Source organism: Scyliorhinus torazame, chromosome 16 (assembly GCF_047496885.1).
Source record: "Scyliorhinus torazame isolate Kashiwa2021f chromosome 16, sScyTor2.1, whole genome shotgun sequence".
In the NCBI taxonomy this organism is placed as follows: Eukaryota; Metazoa; Chordata; class Chondrichthyes; order Carcharhiniformes; family Scyliorhinidae; genus Scyliorhinus; species Scyliorhinus torazame.
This window is the reverse complement of record NC_092722.1, coordinates 56262836-56280446: the sequence shown is the minus strand read 5'-3', so window position 1 is coordinate 56280446 and position 17611 is coordinate 56262836. Positions and strand designations below refer to the sequence as shown.

Below are 17611 nucleotides of genomic sequence, written 5' to 3'. Positions count from 1 at the left end.
AACACTCCATTCACTCTCTCCGCTCCCCGCTCCATCTCTCCCTCCTCATCCCTCACTCCCCCTATTTCCCTCGCTGCTCCCCTTTTCCTCAATTGGTGGGCCAGCAACCTGCTCGCCTTCTCCCCATATTCGTATTGTACACCCTGTGTCTTCCTCCACTGTGCCTCTGCAGTACCCGTAGTCAGCAAATCAAATTCTACGTGTAGCCTTTGCCTTTCCCTGTACAGTCCCTCCTCCGGTGCCTCCGCATATTGCCTGTCCACCCTCAGAAGTTCTTGCAGCAACCGCTCCCGTTCCCTACTCTCCTGCTTTCCTTTATGTGCCCTGATTGATATCAGCTCCCCTCTAACCACTGCCTTCAGCGCCTCCCAGACCACTCCCGCCTGGACCTCCCCATTATCATTGAGTTCCAAGTACTTTTCAATACACCCCCTCACCCTTAGACACACCCCCTCATCTGACATTAGTCCCATGTCCATTCTCCAGGGTGGACGCCGTTCTTTTTCCTCCCCTATCTCCAAGTCCACCCAATGTGGAGCGTGATCCGAGATAGCAATAGCCATATACTTGGTCCCCCTCACCTTCGGGATCAACGCCCTTCCCAAAACAAAAAAGTCTATTCGCGAATAAACTTTGTGGACATAGGAGAAAAACGAAAACTCCTTACTCCTAGGTCTACTAAATCTCCATGGGTCTACTCCTCCCATCTGCTCCATAAAGTCTTTAAGCACCTTGGCTGCTGCCGGCCTCCTTCCAGTCCTGCACCTCGATCTGTCCAGTCCTGGTTCCAGCACCGTGTTAAAATCTCCACCCATTACCAACTTCCCCACCTCTAGGTCCGGGATATGTCCTAACATGCGCCTCATAAAGTTGGCATCATCCCAGTTCGGGGCATATACGTTCACTAAGACCACCGCCTCCCCCTGTAATTTGCCACTCACCATCACGTATCTGCCCCCACTATCCGCCACTATGGTCTTTGCCTCAAACATTACCCGCTTCCCCACTAATATAGCCACCCCCCTGTTTTTCGCATCTAGCCCCGAATGAAACACCTGCCCCACCCATCCTTTGCGTAGTCTCACCTGGTCTATCAGTTTCAAATGCGTCTCCTGTAACATAACCACATCTGCCTTAAGTTTCTTTAGGTGTGCGAGTACCCGTGCCCTCTTTATCGGCCCATTCAGCCCTCTCACATTCCACGTGATCAGCCGGGTTGGGGGGCTCTTTACCCCCTCCTTGTCGATTAGCCATCCCCTTTTACCCAGCTCCTCACCCGGTTCCCACGCAGCTGTGTCCCCCCCAGGCGGTGCCCCCCCGCCCCACCCACCCCACCCCATACCAGCTCCCCCTTCTCCCCAGCAGCAGCAACCCAGTAAATCCCCCCCTCCCACCCCCCCGCTAGATCCCCCACTAGCGTAGTTACACCCCCCCATGTTGCTCCCAGAAGTCAGCAAACTCTGGCCGACCTCGGCTTCCCCCCGTGACCTCGGCTCGCACCGTGCGACGCCCCCTCCTTCCTGCTTCCCTATTCCCGCCATAATTATCATAGCGCGGGAACAAAGCCCGCGCTTCCCTTTTGGCCCCGCCCCCAATGGCCAACGCCCCCAACTCCTCCACCTCCCTTCCTCCCTCCCCCACAACCTGTGGAAGAGAGAAAAGTTACCGGGTCGCAGGATTAACAACATAAAAATCATCTCTCCCCCCTTTTTCCCCCCTCTTCGCCCCCCATATTCGCCCCACCACTTTGTCTCAAACGTTCTTTTTTAATAACTCATTCCAATTTCTCTTCAACAATAAATGTCCACGCCTCATCGGCCGTTTCAAAGTAGTGGTGCTTCCCTTGATATGTGACCCACAGTCTTGCCGGCTGCAGCATTCCAAATTTGATCTTTTTATGAAGCACCGCCTTGGCCCGATTAAAGCTCGCCCTCCTTCTCGCCACCTCCGCACTCCAGTCTTGATATACGCGGATCACCGCGTTCTCCCATCTGCTGCTCCGAGTTTTCTTTGCCCATCTTAGGACCATCTCTCTGTCCTTAAAACGGAGGAATCTCACCACTATGGCTCGAGGAATTTCTCCAGCCCTCGGTCTTCGCGCCATAACTCGATAGGCTCCCTCCACATCCAGCGGACCCGTCGGGGCCTCCGATCCCATCAACGAGTGCAGCATCGTGCTCACATATGCCCCGACGTCCGCCCCTTCTGCACCTTCAGGAAGACCAAGAATCCTTAAATTCTTCCTCCTCGCATTATTCTCCAGCACCTCCAGCCTTTCCACACATCGTTTATGGTGTGCCTCGTGCATCTCCGTCTTCACCACCAGGCCCTGTATATCGTCCTCGTTCTCGGCAGCCTTTGCCTTCACGACCCGAAGCTCCCGCTCCTGGGTCTTTTGCTCAACTTTTAGCCCTTCAATCGCCTGTAATATTGGGGCCAACAGCTCCTTCTTCATCTCCTTTTTGATCTCTTCCACGCAGCGTTTCAAAAACTCGTGTCGTTCAGGGCCCCATATTAAACTGCCACCTTCCGACGCCATCTTGGTTTTTGCTTGCCTTCCTTGCCGCTGCTCTAAAGGATCCACCGCAATCCGGCCACTTTCCTCTCCTTTTTCCATCCGTGTCCAGGGGGGATTCCCTTCTGGTTTACCGCACAGTGTTTTTAGCCGTTAAAATTGCCGTTGGGGCTCCTATTAAGAGTCCAAAAGTCCATTCCACCGGGAGCTGCCGAAACGTGCGACTTAGCTGGTCATCGCCGCACCCGGAAGTCTCCCTTTCTAACGGTATTTTAATAGTGTTACTGGTCAGAGGCAGAGACATGTGTCTAATGCAATCTCAGAAACCCCTATCTCAATTTATTTTTTCGAAATGTATTTTATTACAAACACGTATCAAAACAGGTTACAGCAAATAAACACCCCGGGAAACATACTTCCCAACAATCAGCCATACAGCCTGTACAGATTATCCCCTGAAAGAACCCACTCATTCTCGTCTGAGTCATATGCACCCTGTGCACCACCTTAAACTGTATCAGCCTCATCCTTACACAAGAGGAGGTCCCATTTACCCTACGCAGTGCCTCACTCCATACTCCCTAATTGATCTCCCCTCCCAACTCCGCTTCCCATTTCTCCTTGATCTTCACCACCCGCTCCCTGTCTCAATTTCTTTTTTTTTAACAAACATTTTATTGAGGTATTTTTGGTTTTACAACAACAAAATAAACAATGTACATGAATCTATAAACATAGTGCAAAAGCCATCGTCCTCCCTTACAGGTCCCACCTTTATTAACTTTATTAACCCCCTACTCTAATCTAAAATACCCTTTCTGCTGACGATTAATTTTCCGCAAAGAAGTCGACGAATGGTTGCCACCTCCGGCCGAACCCTAACATTGACCCTCTCAAGGCGAACTTGATTTTCTCCAAACAGAGAAAGCTAGCCATGTCCGATAGCCACGTCTCCGACATCGGGGGCTTGAGTCCCTCCAAGCTAATAATATCCCTCTCCGGGCTACCAGGGAAGCAAAGGCCAGAACATCTACCACTTTCTCCTCCTGGATTCCCGGATCTTCCGACACCCCGAAAATTGCCACCTCTGGACTCGGTGCCACCTTTGTTTTTAACACCATGGACATGACATCTGTAAAACCCTGCCATAATCCCCTAAGCTTCGGACATGTCCAGAACACGTGGACATGGTTCGCTGGCCCTCCCGCACACTTTGCACACCTATCTTCCACCCCAAAGAATCTGCTCATCCGGGCCACTGTCATGTGAGCCCGGTAAACGACCTTGAATTGTATCAGGCTGAGCCTGGCACATGTTGCGGACGCGTTGACTCTACTCAACGCGTCCGCCCATAGACCATCCTCCATCTCTCCTCCCAACTCCTCTTCCCACTTGTGCTTCAGCTCCTCAGTCTGCGTCTCCTCTGACCCCATAAGTTCCTTGTAAATGTCAGAGACCCTCCCTTCTTCCACCCACCCTCTGGAAACTACCCTGTCCTGTATCCCCCTTGGTGGTAGGAGCAGGAAGGTTGAAACCTGCCTACGTAGAAAGTCCCGCACCTGCAGGTACCTGAATTTGTTCCCCCTCGCCAATCTAAATTTCTCCTCCAGCTCCCTCAGGCTAGGAAAGCTCCCCTCTATAAACATATCCCCCACCCTCTCAATATCTGCTCTCTGCCATCTCCGAAACCCCCCGTCCATCCTTCCCGGGGCAAACCGGTGATTATTACAGATTGGGGACCAGACCGATGCTCCCTCCCCTCCCACATGTCTCCTCCATTGCCCCCAGACTCTCAGGGCCGCCACCACCACGGGGCTGGTGGAGTACCGTGCCGGCGGGAACGGCAGAGGCGCCATTATCAATGCCCCCAAACTGGTGCCCTTGCATGAAGCGCCTCCACATGCTCCCATACCGACCCTCCTCTCACCACCCATTTCCTGATCATGGCTATTTCGCCGCCGAATAGTAATTACTGAAGTTTGGCAGCGCCAGCCCGCCCTCTTCCCGGCTCTGCTCAAGCATCCCCTTCTTTACTCGCGGGGTCTTGCCCGCCCATACAAAGCCAGTGATTACTTTGTTGACCCGTTTAAAAAAGGACTGCGGAATAAAGATGGGGAGACACTGAAACACAAACAGGAATCTTGGGAGGACCGTCATCTTCACAGTCTGTACCCTCCCAGCTAATGACAACGGGAGCGCGTCCCACCTCCGAAAATCGTCCTTCATTTGGTCCACTAGTCGGGCCAGATTTAGTTTGTGCAGCCATTCCCATTCCCGCGCCACTTGGATGCCTAGGTACCGAAAGCTTCCCCCTACTAATCTAAACGGCAGCTCCCCCAATCGCCTCTCCTGTCCCCTCGCCTGGATCGCAAACATCTCACTTTTCCCCAAATTTAGTTTATACCCCGAGACCGGCCAAATTCCCCCAGAATCCTCATGATTTCTTCCATCCCCTCTGCTGGGTACGATACATACAGGAGCAGGCCGTCTGCGTAAAGAGAGACTCTGTGTTCCACTCTCCCCTGGACCAGCCCCCTCCAGCCCCTTGAGGCTCTCAGTGCAATTGCCAGCGGCTCTATGGCTAACACAAACAACAGTGCGGAGAGGGGGCATCCCTGTCTCGTCCCCCAATGCACCCTCAAATAGTCCGATGTTGTCCTATTTGTCCGTACGCTCGCCACAGGAGCCTGATAAAGCCCGCCCAAATCCGAACCGTCCCAGTACCTCCCACAGATATTCCCATTCTACTCGACCAAAGGCCTTCTCTGCGTCCATTGCGACCACTACCTCCACCTCCCTACCTTCCGGGGGCATCATGATCACGTTTAATAGCCTTCTTACATTGGCCACCAACTGCCTCCCCTTAACAAACCCCGTCTGGTCCTCCCCAATAACGTCAACAATCCTCTATCCTAGAGGACAAAATTTTGGCCAGCAGTTTGGCGTCCACATTCAACAGGGATATCGGCCTGTATGGCTGTTTTATAAAACTCTTTAAACGCCTTATACACCCCTGCTGAGTCTCCAACCAGGTTCCCATCTCCATCCTTTACTTTCCCTATCTCCCTGGCTGCCTCCCTCTTTCTAAGCTGCTGTGCAAGCATTCTGCTGGCCTTCTCTCCATGCTCATAAATCGCCCCCTCACCTTTCTCAGCTGCTCCGCCGCCCTCCCTGTGGTTAACAAGCCGAACTCTGCCTGTAGCCTCTGCCGTTCCCTTAAAAGCTCAGCCTCTGGGGTCTCCCCTTCCTGTCGACCTGTAGTATCTCCTTTACCAGTCGGTCCGTCTCTGCCCTGTCTACCTTCTCCCTGTGGGCCCGTATCGAGATCAGCTCCCCACTAACCACCGCCTTCAATGCTTCCCAGACCACCGCTGCCAAAATTTCCCCGGTGTCATTGACTTCCAGGGAGTTCTGAATACATTTCCTCAGCCGCCCGCACATCCCTTCGTCAGCCAAAAGACCCACGTCTAACCACTGTGTTCCATTGTATAGGTTACATCTGAACCCAAATCTCTGAGGTGAAAGGACCACCCAATCATTCCTTTAAAAGTAATTTTTAAAAAGCAAAAATATCTCATAACATAAATTAGTTGGAGACTTGGAATGGTTCCAACTTATTAATCTGAATAGTCACCCAGGGAATGTTAGACAGGAAAAAAACAGTCTAACTCCTGGGTAACTATACAACTGACACCCCCAACCATTCACAATGATCCATTGACTTTCCACTCCTCCCCCCTCCACCGATTATCCCGATCTCCAACTCCCCCTCCCCCCAACCCTCCCTGACTGCCCCGTCCCACCATGACTCATTCCCCAACCTGATAACCCACCCTTACCAAACTCTCCTTGTCCCCACCCATTCACCCACCAGCCACCTACCCAGCTCATCCACATCCAACTACCACCTCATCCACTTGCCACCCTATCCACCTATCACCCTACCCAGCTGCCACTCTACAATCTCCCCAACAAACCACCGTGCCACCGTACCCATTTACCTTATCTTACCCACACTACCCCATATCCATTCTATCCCCATTCCACATTTGCATTCTTGGGTCGTAGGTTGGGTTTCCAATCCCGATCAGAAAATTTGAGCCGACGTTTCTGCTACAAAACGGTGACATGGAAATGGCAATAGAGTGTTTATACTTCATGGTAACTACTCGTTTTATCTTGGATAGCTCTCACGTAAAGGGTGTCGTGTATGTTTGTTTGAAGATGGGACAGAAGTTGATGCTGACTATTTCTCGTGCTTGGAAGATAACTGCAAGCTCATTATTCTGGAGCAGGGACAGAAGTGGGATGGAGGTAAATGCGCTCTGATCTTGACTAGAGCAGGTTTTGTGAGTAGAGGGTACAAGTTTTGTTTGGGGAAACCCGGAAATCCGGGTTTCTCATTGTTTTTTCCAAGTAGGTTCCCCACCTGGAAGTGAGCCTGATTGACCATAAGCCCATAAGAAATAGTAACAGGAGTAGGCCATTCAGCCCTTCAAGCCTGCTCTGTCAATGTAACAAGATCATGGCTGATCTAACACTCACTGAGTTCAATTTCCTGCCTCACCCTTAATCCTCCCACTGATTAAAAACCTATCCATCTCAGGCTTGAAAATATTCAAGGACTCGACAGCTTCCTAGGTAAAGAATTCCAAAGATTCATCACTCTTTGAGAGAAGAAATTCTTTCTCAAATCTGTCTTAAATAAGCACCCCTTTATTCTGTGACAGTGCCCTCTGGTCCTACACTGTATCATGAGTGGAAACATCATCCCAACATTTACCCCGTCTAACCTTCTGAGAATCTTTTTTGTTTCAATCATATCACCTCTCATTCTTCTGAAATTCTTTCATGAAATGAAATGAAATGAAAATCGCTTATTGTCACAAGGAGGCTTCAAATGAAGTTACTGTGAAAAGCCCCTAGTCGCCACATTCCGGCGCCTGGTCGGGGAGGCTGGGATGGGAACCATGAGTGGAAACATCCTCCCAATATTTACCCTGTCTAACCTTCTGAGAATCTTTTTTGTTTCAATCATATCACCTCTCATTCTTCTAAAATTCAAGGTGTACAGACCCAACCTGTCCAATCTCACGTCGTATGGTAGTCCTTCCATGAAGGATCATCCAAGTAAACTTCCTCTGTACTGCCTTCAATGATAATATATCTTTCCTTAAATAGGGCCAAAACTGTACACAGTATTCTAAATGTGGCCTCACGAGTACCTTGTACAGTTGCAGAAACACTTCTTTACTTTTATACTCCAGCTCCCTAAGATAAAATACAGCATTCCATTTACCCTCCCTATTACCTTCTGGGGGTCAGTTAGCTCAGTTGGCTGGACAGCTGGTTTGTGATGCAGAGTAATGCCAACAGTGCATGTTCATATTCCCGTACCGGCTGACGTTATTTATGAACCTTGCCTTCTCAACCTTGCCCCTCGTCTGAGGTGTGGTGACCCTCAGGTTAAATCACCACCAGTCAGCTCTCTCTCTCAAAGGGTAGAGCAGCCTATGGTCCTCTGGGACTATGGCGACATTTACATTTTTTTGCACCTGTACCTTACCTTCCTCGGTTTCATGAACCATGACCTCCAAGTCCTTTGCTATACAGTTTCTGCAGTCTCTCTCCATTTAAATAATAACCACCTTCTCATTCCTTCTTCCAAAATGAACAATCTCACATTTTCCCACATTGAATTCCAATTGCCAATTTTCTGCCCTCTCACCTAATTTGTCAACATCTCTTGTGAAAGCTATTTATACCCTCCCTACATCCTGCCTTCCCTACCACCTTTGTATCATCTGCAAATATGGCCACAGTATACTCTGGTCCTTCCTTCAAATCATTAATAGATATTGTTAAAAGCTGCCTGTAAAATATGAAATCCTCAGCCAGTTCACCACCAGAGCGTTAGCCGGTTTATCTCAGCATCGCCTCCCCATCACCAAGCATCTCATCGCCGCTCCGCTAAAACTGAATGCAGAGTCCAGTTTACGATTTCAAATTTTTAACATCCCGCCCAAGCCTCCAGAGCCTTTTGCCTGAAAGACCTTTGCAGCTGCTTTCATGGAGTCATAAAAGCAAAAGACCATTGGACTCTCACCTTGATAACGACTCTCTGTAGAGCAAGCTATTAAGTCCGATCCCCCCCCCCCCCCCCCCACTCTATCCCTGTAGCCTTCAGACTTATTTCCCTCAAGTGCTTGGCCAATCGTCTTTTGAAATCATCGATCGTCTCCACTTTCGCTACACTCATAGACAGTGATCATTACCACTCACAGCATAAAAGGTGTTCTTTTTCACATCCTTCCCTGTATCGCTTGCCTTTAATCTTGAATCTGTGTACCCCTCATCCTTGTACTATCCGCTAAAGGGAACAGCTTTCTGGGCGATCTGTGCTAAATCTACACTGTTGGATCAATCCTCCCCCGGATTCAGGTAGGGCACTATTGAGAATTGAGGCAACAAGGCTGTGTATCACCAAATGGGAGCATTTGCCTTGGATGGGTGGTACATCATTGTCAAAGGCACCACTCTGGACTGCATGGAGCACAGCTTGCACCAGTGAGGACTGTTTGACAAGATATTCTATTATGTAACAAACAATATGATGTGATTGATACCGATAGCTGTTGTTCGTAATAATTGAAAATTGTTATTCCAATCCAGGCTTGTGTCAAGATTGGTAACTCATGGAGGCTTTGTGGTACAGTGGGTAGCGTCCCTACCTCTCAACCAAAAGCTCCAGGTTCAAGTCGAGCGCCGGGACTTGTTGGCCACGAATGAATGTACATAACGCGCGGTTCAGCTGGGGAATCCTTCTCCACTATTCCCTAAAGGGGAAAAAAATGTGTGTGAAGATAAAATAAATTGGAAGTTATAAGATTGGTAACTCGTATCTCCATACAATTTACAGAGTTTCGCTACTATTTAAATAAAATATTGCATGAATATGATAACAGCAATGACGAATTAATTACGACGGCAAACAGAATGCTATCTGAAGAAATAAGACCCAGGAAGAGGAAGCTGCTGCAGTATTTTGTTGAAGATAGTACTGAAAATATCACAGCTGAAAATCGTGAGGATGACCAGAAATGGTTTGAAGGTGATGTGCAATTGGTTATGGTGGTAATTACAGACTTTGATTAATCAATAACGGGATTTGCCATCCCATCGCAGCATGATTTGAGTAGGTGGTCCGCCATTGACCGGTGGCGGGATCTTCCGGTCCTGCTGCTGTCAATGGGGAACACGTGCCGTCGGCAGGACCGGACGATCCCACCGGTGGGAACGGCTGGAAAGTCCCGCCCACTGTGTACAAGAGATGGAGTTGTGCTCAAATGAAACAAGACATTGCTATTCAGCCCCTCGATTGAATTCCTTTCATAGGCCACATGCAATTTTCCCAATCCTTCTATTTTTCACCTGAAGATTTTTGCTGGGTCAACGTAAGAAGGGCACCTTTCCCCAAATTCCTCTTTTTTTAATGTGAGCCTAGAGGGTAAATGTTAGCAGGCTGTTTGACTAGATAGGGCATCATCCTTGAGTCTACACATAACTTTCCCTTAATGATCCCAGTTGTGTTAAACCACTTGAAGAAGCCTGTAAATGCTCTTTAGTTGACAGTGATAAATGTAGTTCAAACTTGAGGCTGCAGGCCTCACCAATCTTCATGTTTAACTCTATCTCAATTACAAATCCTAGCACCATTGCATTTATAAAGCTTATCAGACACCTTTGCTACAGTGGGATTTGGACAGACTCCCTCCTCGGCAGCCCAGCATTTATTTTGCTGCTTTTGTAGCGGAATGGCTTGGATTTTCATCCTCGAGTCAGGTAGGGGAGTTGGGAGAATTCCTAGCTTAGCCCTCCTGCCTCAGGAGAAAGTGCCCACCTAGGACCGTGTGGGGGCAGGATGGGGGAACCATGTTCATATGTTCAGAGCGTGTCTGAGATTGAGGAGGTTGTGGATGGGATTTGCAGATGATGTCAAAGATTTTGGGGATAACGGTAGTTCCAAGTCTGGAGGTGGCAATATTTTGAGCGTCGGAGAATCTGGGAGAGCAGGTGGGGAGAGAGGCCGATGTATTAGACTTTGCCTCAATGGTAGTCCAGAGATGGATTTTACTGGGCAGACAGGACTCGGAGCTGCCGAGTGTAGGGGTGTGGGTGAGCGATTTGGCAGAGTTCCTGCACTTAGAGGAGATCATGTTTGCCATTAGGGGGGCAGAGGAGGGGTTCACCTTGAAGTGGAAGCGGTACATCGACTTCTTTAAGGAGTATTAAGTCATTAGCGGGGTGGGGGAGGTTTTGTTTCCGCTTAGGTTGGGTTAAAAGTTTAAAAAGGGGGGGTTGCAGACACAGGGTGGAAGTGGGTAGAGTTGGGAGGGAGGTGGGGTGTGTAAGGATGGTTTGATTTTTTACTGTTGCCGCAGTTGTTTTTTTGTGTTTTTTTCTACTTTGTTATGTATATATTTGAAAATGTCTCCGATAAAATGTTTTGAAAAAAAAAACAGTGCTCACCTAGATGGGAGCATCATTGTGGTGGTCACTGATTAAACCAGCCCAATGAACACCACAGTGTAAAGTGGAACTCTTGTTTCACAATGGAAACATTTCTTGATGGACAACTCAGGCTGTCTGATCTCTGCAGTCAGTTTCACTATGGTTGTTTACATAATGCAAGTGGTTTCAAGTGTTTGCGGTTTGTGGATTTTGGAACATAAATGGGCGTGAATAGGGTGAATAGGAAAGCACATTTCCCCATAGCAGAGTTTCCTTTTACACACATCAGTTTACATTGTGGTGTTCATTGGTTCGAGAAAGCGTACAGTGGGTCAATGGGAATGTAAGTGTCAAGAATTTGGCGCAGGGGGCATGCGTAAGATGAGGGGGGTGTGGTGTAATAACGTGGCGTTAGGCAGATCAAGGGTTAATGTGGGACTGGGGATACAGTACTGCCCACATCGTGATTATAGAGAGTCACATGATCATTGACTGTGTGCAGAAGAATCTGGAAGGAACCAACACGGAGACAGCACCCATGCAGGGCTGTACTTTGCAGATATATATATAAAGTTATGAGCTGTTAATAAAGAGCTTGGAAGGAATTCTCTGGCCATTCACTGGCAGTGGGATTCTCTCATTCTGCCGGCTGTGCAATCCTGCTCGCAGCTGAATGAGACACCAAAACCCTTCCAAAAGGCAGAAGGGCAGAGCCTGGTATAAAGGGGCAGGAAAGGTCTTCAAGGTGGGTGTTGGGGTGTAACTTTGAATTCACCTTTTCAAAGGTTCCTGCGCATGCATACTGAAGTTTATGACACTTCTAAGGGGTCAGGAACCATGGGCGGGATTCTCCGACCCCCCGCCGGACGGAGCCTCGGCGGCATGAATTCCACCCCCGCTGGCTGCCGAATTCTCCGGCGCCGGGGTTTTGGCGGGGGTGGGGATTGCGCCGCGCCAGTCGGCGGTTTCTGGCAGCGGCCCCCCAGCGATTCTCCAGCCCGCAATGGGCTGAGCGGCCGCCCGCTTTAGGCTGGTCCCGCTGGCGTAAATCAGACTTGGTCCTTACCGGCGTGACCTGGCTCTGCGGGCGGCCTCCGGGGGAGCGCGGGGGATCTGGCCCTGGGGGGTGCCCTCACGGTGGCCTGGCCCGCGATCGGGGCCCACCGATCCGCGGTCAGGCCTGTGCCGTGGGCACACTCTTTCCCACTGCATCGGCTGCTGTGGACCTCCGCCATGGCCGGTGCGGAGCCGAACCCCCCTGCGCATGCGCTGAGATGATGCCAGCACACGCTGGCGCTCCCGCGCATGCGGTTACTGGCCCTTCAGCGCCGGTTGGCGCGGCACCAAGCCTCTTCCGCGCCGATTGGTGTGGCGCCAACCCCACCAGCGCCGGCCTTGCCCCGGAAGGTGGCCGGGGACAGCCTCGGCGCCAGGACAGCCCGCCCCGCCGGGTAGGGGAGAATCCCGCCCCATGGCTCCTTAAAAACATGCTCCGACTCCCCTGAAAATTGTGGAGGAGTAGGAGATAGCTGTCTCCGCAATGGAGCCAGCCAGAGCGGGAGTGTCGGATGCGGACTTCTGACATGAAGCACGGTAGCATTGTGGTTAGCACAATTGCTTCACAGCTCCAGGGTCCCAGGTTCGATTCCCGGTTGGGTCACTGTCTGTGCGGAGTCTGCACATTCTCCCCATGTCTGCGTGGGTTTCCTCTGGGTTTCCTCCCACAGTCCAAAGATGTGCAGGTTAGGTGGATTGGCGAAGCTAAATTGCCCTTAGTGTCCAAAATTGCCCTTAGTGTTGGGTGGGGTTACTGGGTTACGGGGTTACGGTGGAGGTGTGGGCTTGGGTAGGGTGCTCTTTCCAAGAGCCGGTGCAGACTCGATGGGCCGAATGGCCTCCTTCTGCACTGTAAATTCTATGATGAAGTAATCCGCGCCCTTTAAAGGCATTCCCAAAAATCTCACAGCCCGGGAATTGGGGTCAGGAAGCCTGGAATCAAGACCAACTTGCCATTTTTAAAGAGCGACCGAGTCATCCCGACTCATTGGGAATCCAGGCCAAGGTGAAGGCGAAGAAAGAGTCACGAATGGAGAGAAGGCTGCATTTTGGCACAGCTGTGTCAGAATTATTGTAGAATCTATAACTTTATGTAATCAGGCGGTACAAAGTAACTAACTGCAGGCCAACAATTTATGTGCTCCAAGGTGACCCAGCCCAAGAGGCAATGATAATCGAATCAATCACTTTGTGAGTTTGTGGTTCAGCTAAAGCTAGTTCAAATTTGTTGTCACAAATTACAAGCACTAACGATGGGATCTGTTATGTTGCAGGCCTGAACTCGAGATTTAAAACCAAATCTGATTATATGAGATTCAGCTGTGGGAGAAGAATGAGAAACTACCTGACAGAGGTATGAAATTGGAATGATTTAAATTTTAATATGGAATTCTCTGCATGCATCTTTGCTTCCCCTGATCTGTCCTTTGCAGTTACTGGGTGCAATTCACCCGAAAAAAGCCTTAGGCCTTAGTGTCATTTTGTGTTAGTTTGGCGGTGTGTTTCGCGATGGCTGTAATGGCGGGATTGCGACCTGTATTCACCCGCACTTAGTGCGAAAACCAAGCCCCCGTGTGAATCTCGCCTGGTACCCTTGCCACCTGACGCGCACATCAGCAACTTGCTGCTAACAAGGGGCAGCAGTCGAGGGCTGCTGTATCCCAGGATGCAATTGGGTCCCAGCCAAAAGTCGAGCCTCTGGACGAGGTTTTCCCAGAGCTGATGCAGATAATAGGACTCAGCCGTGACATTCAGGAGGGGTGTCAGTGACGTTCCAGCGATTGCAAGGCTGATTGGAAGAGTCCCAAAGCCTTCAGGCACAGAAAATGGTGCTGGCATGTGTGGCACCCAGGCCAAGACTGCTAGGGTGGCGACCGCAATGGAAAACCTGGAGCATAACGTCCGCACCTTGAGTGGTGGTGCCTAAGGTATCACTCGGTCTGTGATGACCATGGCAGAGGGCCTTGACATCATGTCCCAATCACGGAGGGATATGCCCCAGACGCAGGTGGACATTGCTGAGGCACGCCAGAACATGGCCCAGTCACTGAGGACCATTGATGAAGGCACAACACCATGATGCAGATTATGGTGTTGCTAACTTTTGGTTGGCTCTTAAATGTTGCCCGTTGTGCCTTTACTTAATTTGCTCTGTTTCTATAACCTTTGCTCTAGAGGCACCAGGTATCTTTATGATACCGCCACGAGGTTCAAGTTCAATTGCTGATCAATAACTCAACACACCAATTAGTAAGATTCAAATCAAAACACATTTATTATACACAGTCAATCACTACTCATGCATAAACTCTACTTACTAGACTATCTCTAACACTAAAAGGCCGATACTTAGCTTCGGAACTGGCCCACCAGGTCGGGGGACCAAATTCGATTCTGAGTCTGCAGGATTCAAAGCTGGGATAGACTGGTAGCTAGGAGCGCCTATCTCGTAGCGTGCGTTGACTGGAGACTTACTTGGTTGATGCGGCAGCTTGGGCAGGTCACTGTTTCGAGCTGCTGAGTGACCCTGCCAAGAAGACCGATTTGAACTTGCGGACTCTACTTTATAGTCCCCAGGGGCTTCGCGCCGTTCGGGGCGGACCCCGTATCTGGTTCCAAGTGATTGGACTACGTTCCGATCACTTGGATCAATTTCTCCAATACTGGAGTTGTTCCCTGATCGCTGGGCGGTCCCTAAGTGTCCGTTGGCCTTCCTTTGTCTTGGCTCCTGGTGGTGCCGAGGAGTCTGGCTTGGCCTTATTCACCTTAAATGTTTCAATTGTTCCCGGGGATCGCTCATTAATATGCAGATGGCTGTTGGTTTCAGTAAGTTCTAACACACAGGAAACTTTGCACCTGCTAGTTTTTCCTGGCTTGACTGAATTTCCCTGTATTCTTTGCGGATCTCCATTTTAAGTCGGGAAGTGGCAAACCCAGGTGGCTACAATGGGCAGCCTCCAGGACTCCAGTACCAGATGACTCCAGCTGTCCCTCCATCCCATGGAGTCACCCAGGGCCCTACGAGCACAGATTTCCATTTCCCCGAGCTACAGATAGTGACCTCATCGGTGCCAACTCAGTGATTATCACTCTTCTTGAGCCCCTGTGGTTTACTGCTACACCGAACTATGTCCCCCGGATCCACATCAGAGGTGGAGGCAGCCTGCTATTTTCCATGCCCTGTGGCCTTTGATATCCTTTGCCATGCCACCCTGTTCTGCCCGCTACCCTTGAGATGCGCCAGTGTCAGGAGGGGGAATTCAGAAGAACTAGAGACCGCCTTAGTCTCCTTGGTGGAAAGCCCCATCGGCCTTGGGTCCTCCACCCCTTCGGGCAGACCCACGATCCTCAGATTTTGCCGCTTAGATCTGTTTTCCAAGTCCTCCATTTTGGCTCACAGCTTGTTGGCCTCCACCACCCCCCACAGCTCCTTACCTATCGAGGTGAGTCAATCACCGTGTTGCGATAATACATTTTCCACTTCCTTCAGTGTCTCACGTTGCTCCCGCACCTCAGCCGATGCTCTCGATACCGCCGCCCTCACCGGGGCAATCGCCTCCTCCACCAGCATTTTCAATATCGCTACCATCTCCTTCCTCATCACCTCCATGTGCTTTGTGAACTGTTTTTCAACTTCCATGACCATCGCCTCGGTCATCTTTTCCACTGTGAGCAGTGCAGCCTCACCCGGCGATCCGGCCTCTGCCTTCCTTTTAGTTCCTGAGCCGAGCCGACCCTTCCACTCGATGGCGAACCTTCATTCGCCCCCTTCTTCACGGCAGCTTTCCTTTGGGTTTTGGACATCTTTCTTCCTGATGTCTTCCTGCCCTTATTTAACCAAAAATTGTCCCTGGGGCCGGGCATTAAATTCTAAATAATCAAGCCTAGAGCAGGAGCCCTCCAAAGTGCGACCTCCTCCTACATGCCGCCACCGGATGTCCCAGCCTAACCTTCTGACCCCCTCCTCCACCTGATGGGCGGCCAGGCCTTAACGGTGTGCGGCTGGTGCCGCCTCCAGCCTGCTTTGGTATTGTGTCTACTTTGATGTCTTCCCAACTTGACTGCGACGAGCACAGCGAGAGCAGCCTCCGTGGGATCAGCTCCAGCAAACATTTTTGTATCTGGAACGAATTGGAGAAGGAGAGAGACCGACAATCAGTTCGGTCTCCCTCACCCTGACCATGACAGTCCCGCCTTGTCTCAGGATGCTATCCAGTGAGCCAGTTGTGCTGGCCAACCTCAATCTGCACACTCAACTCCAGACCAGGTCAGCAACCTCTAGTCCCCACGTATCTGCCAACAACATTTGGGAGGTTGTGCTCAGCTGTCCTCTGCTCAGCCAGATGCTTAGCCTTTGGCTGTGAGAGGATCCTGTGGTGAAGCCCCGCTCTTTACTGTTTGATTGTTGTCTCAATGGTACTCCTACAGGACAGGCACACTGTTCAGGTACCAAAGGTTTCAGGATATCCAGTCCACCAATCATCCTGTCGGACAGGGCACCTGTTCCTTCGAGGAAGCACTTGAGAGTTCAGGAACGTGAGGAGCTCTCAAGTAATGAGGCTAATCCCTCATTTGGAATAGCCTTCAGCTGCTCACAGTCAAAGGGAGTGAAATTGACTTTCATGAGATAAGCTGCAACAGGGCTCTGTCCTGGGAGAGTTTGGTAAGACAGACAGCCGGCAGCAGTGTTATGGGTCTCCACAACATTTAAAGATAGCTTGAGGACCTCATAGATGCAAAGCTCTTGCCCCCGCCAGCGCAGAGGCGACCCCTGACCTGACCAAATTCCGATTTGGGCCTCTCCTGCTATTCACCCGGCTATTCACCCGGCACGCCCAGATCGCGCCGGGTGCAATGCGTTGGGAAAATCATACCCACTGTCATGTTCAAAGGCTGTTTCCAACATGTTGTGATGACATGAATTCTACATGTGATCATTTCAAATTCTTCCTACTCCATGCTTATAGCTTCTCTCAGTTTGTGTGCCAACTAACAGCAGGAATCAAAGTGCAGGTTTGTAATATACAGCAGCGCGCTTATGCATGGGGGTTGGGGGGTGGTTTCCTGTCCTTCCTCTGAGCAGGCCTGCCTGGGATAACCCACATGTTCAGACCAGGATTCACTCTTATTCATTTTCCTTTGGATTTCTATTTTTTAATTTTGAGTACCCAATTCATTTTTTCCAATTAAGGGGCAATTTAGCGTGGCCAATCCAGCTATCCTGCACATCTTTTGGGTTGTGAGGCCGAAACCAACGCAAAGACGGGGAGATAGTGACCCAGAGCCGGGATTGAACCTGGGACCTCGGTGGCGTGAGGCAGCAGTGCTAACCACTGAGCCACCGTGCTGCCCCTTAGTTTTCCTTTTTAAACCAGCCCAGCACATGTCTCCCAAGTCCGTTGCTTCAAGAGGCGGTAATTTATCAACTGGTGATGTGACATACATGCTGGTGAAGCCTCACAAGGTCGCAATATTCCATTCTTCTGTGGAAATGTTTTCAACAGCTATTAGCATTTACATAGCGCCTTT

The 17611-nt window shown here is 50.3% G+C and overlaps 2 protein-coding genes across 8 annotated transcripts in view; one reads left to right on the top strand and one right to left on the bottom strand.

Annotated features, from left to right (window-relative positions):
- LOC140392826 (centrosomal protein of 104 kDa-like) overlaps nucleotides 1–17611 on the bottom strand; it is a 493850-nt gene that overhangs the window by 307648 nt on the left and 168591 nt on the right. The window lies entirely within an intron of this gene.
- dffb (DNA fragmentation factor, beta polypeptide (caspase-activated DNase)) overlaps nucleotides 1–17611 on the top strand; it is a 52500-nt gene that overhangs the window by 21573 nt on the left and 13316 nt on the right. For all 3 annotated transcript variants that reach the window (XM_072478498.1, XM_072478497.1, XM_072478496.1), the window contains exons 2-4: nucleotides 6703–6829; nucleotides 9435–9626; nucleotides 13357–13436. In XM_072478498.1, the coding sequence (XP_072334599.1) occupies nucleotides 6703–6829; nucleotides 9435–9626; nucleotides 13357–13436 (399 nt within the window). The remainder of the gene's footprint in view (nucleotides 1–6702; nucleotides 6830–9434; nucleotides 9627–13356; nucleotides 13437–17611) is intronic.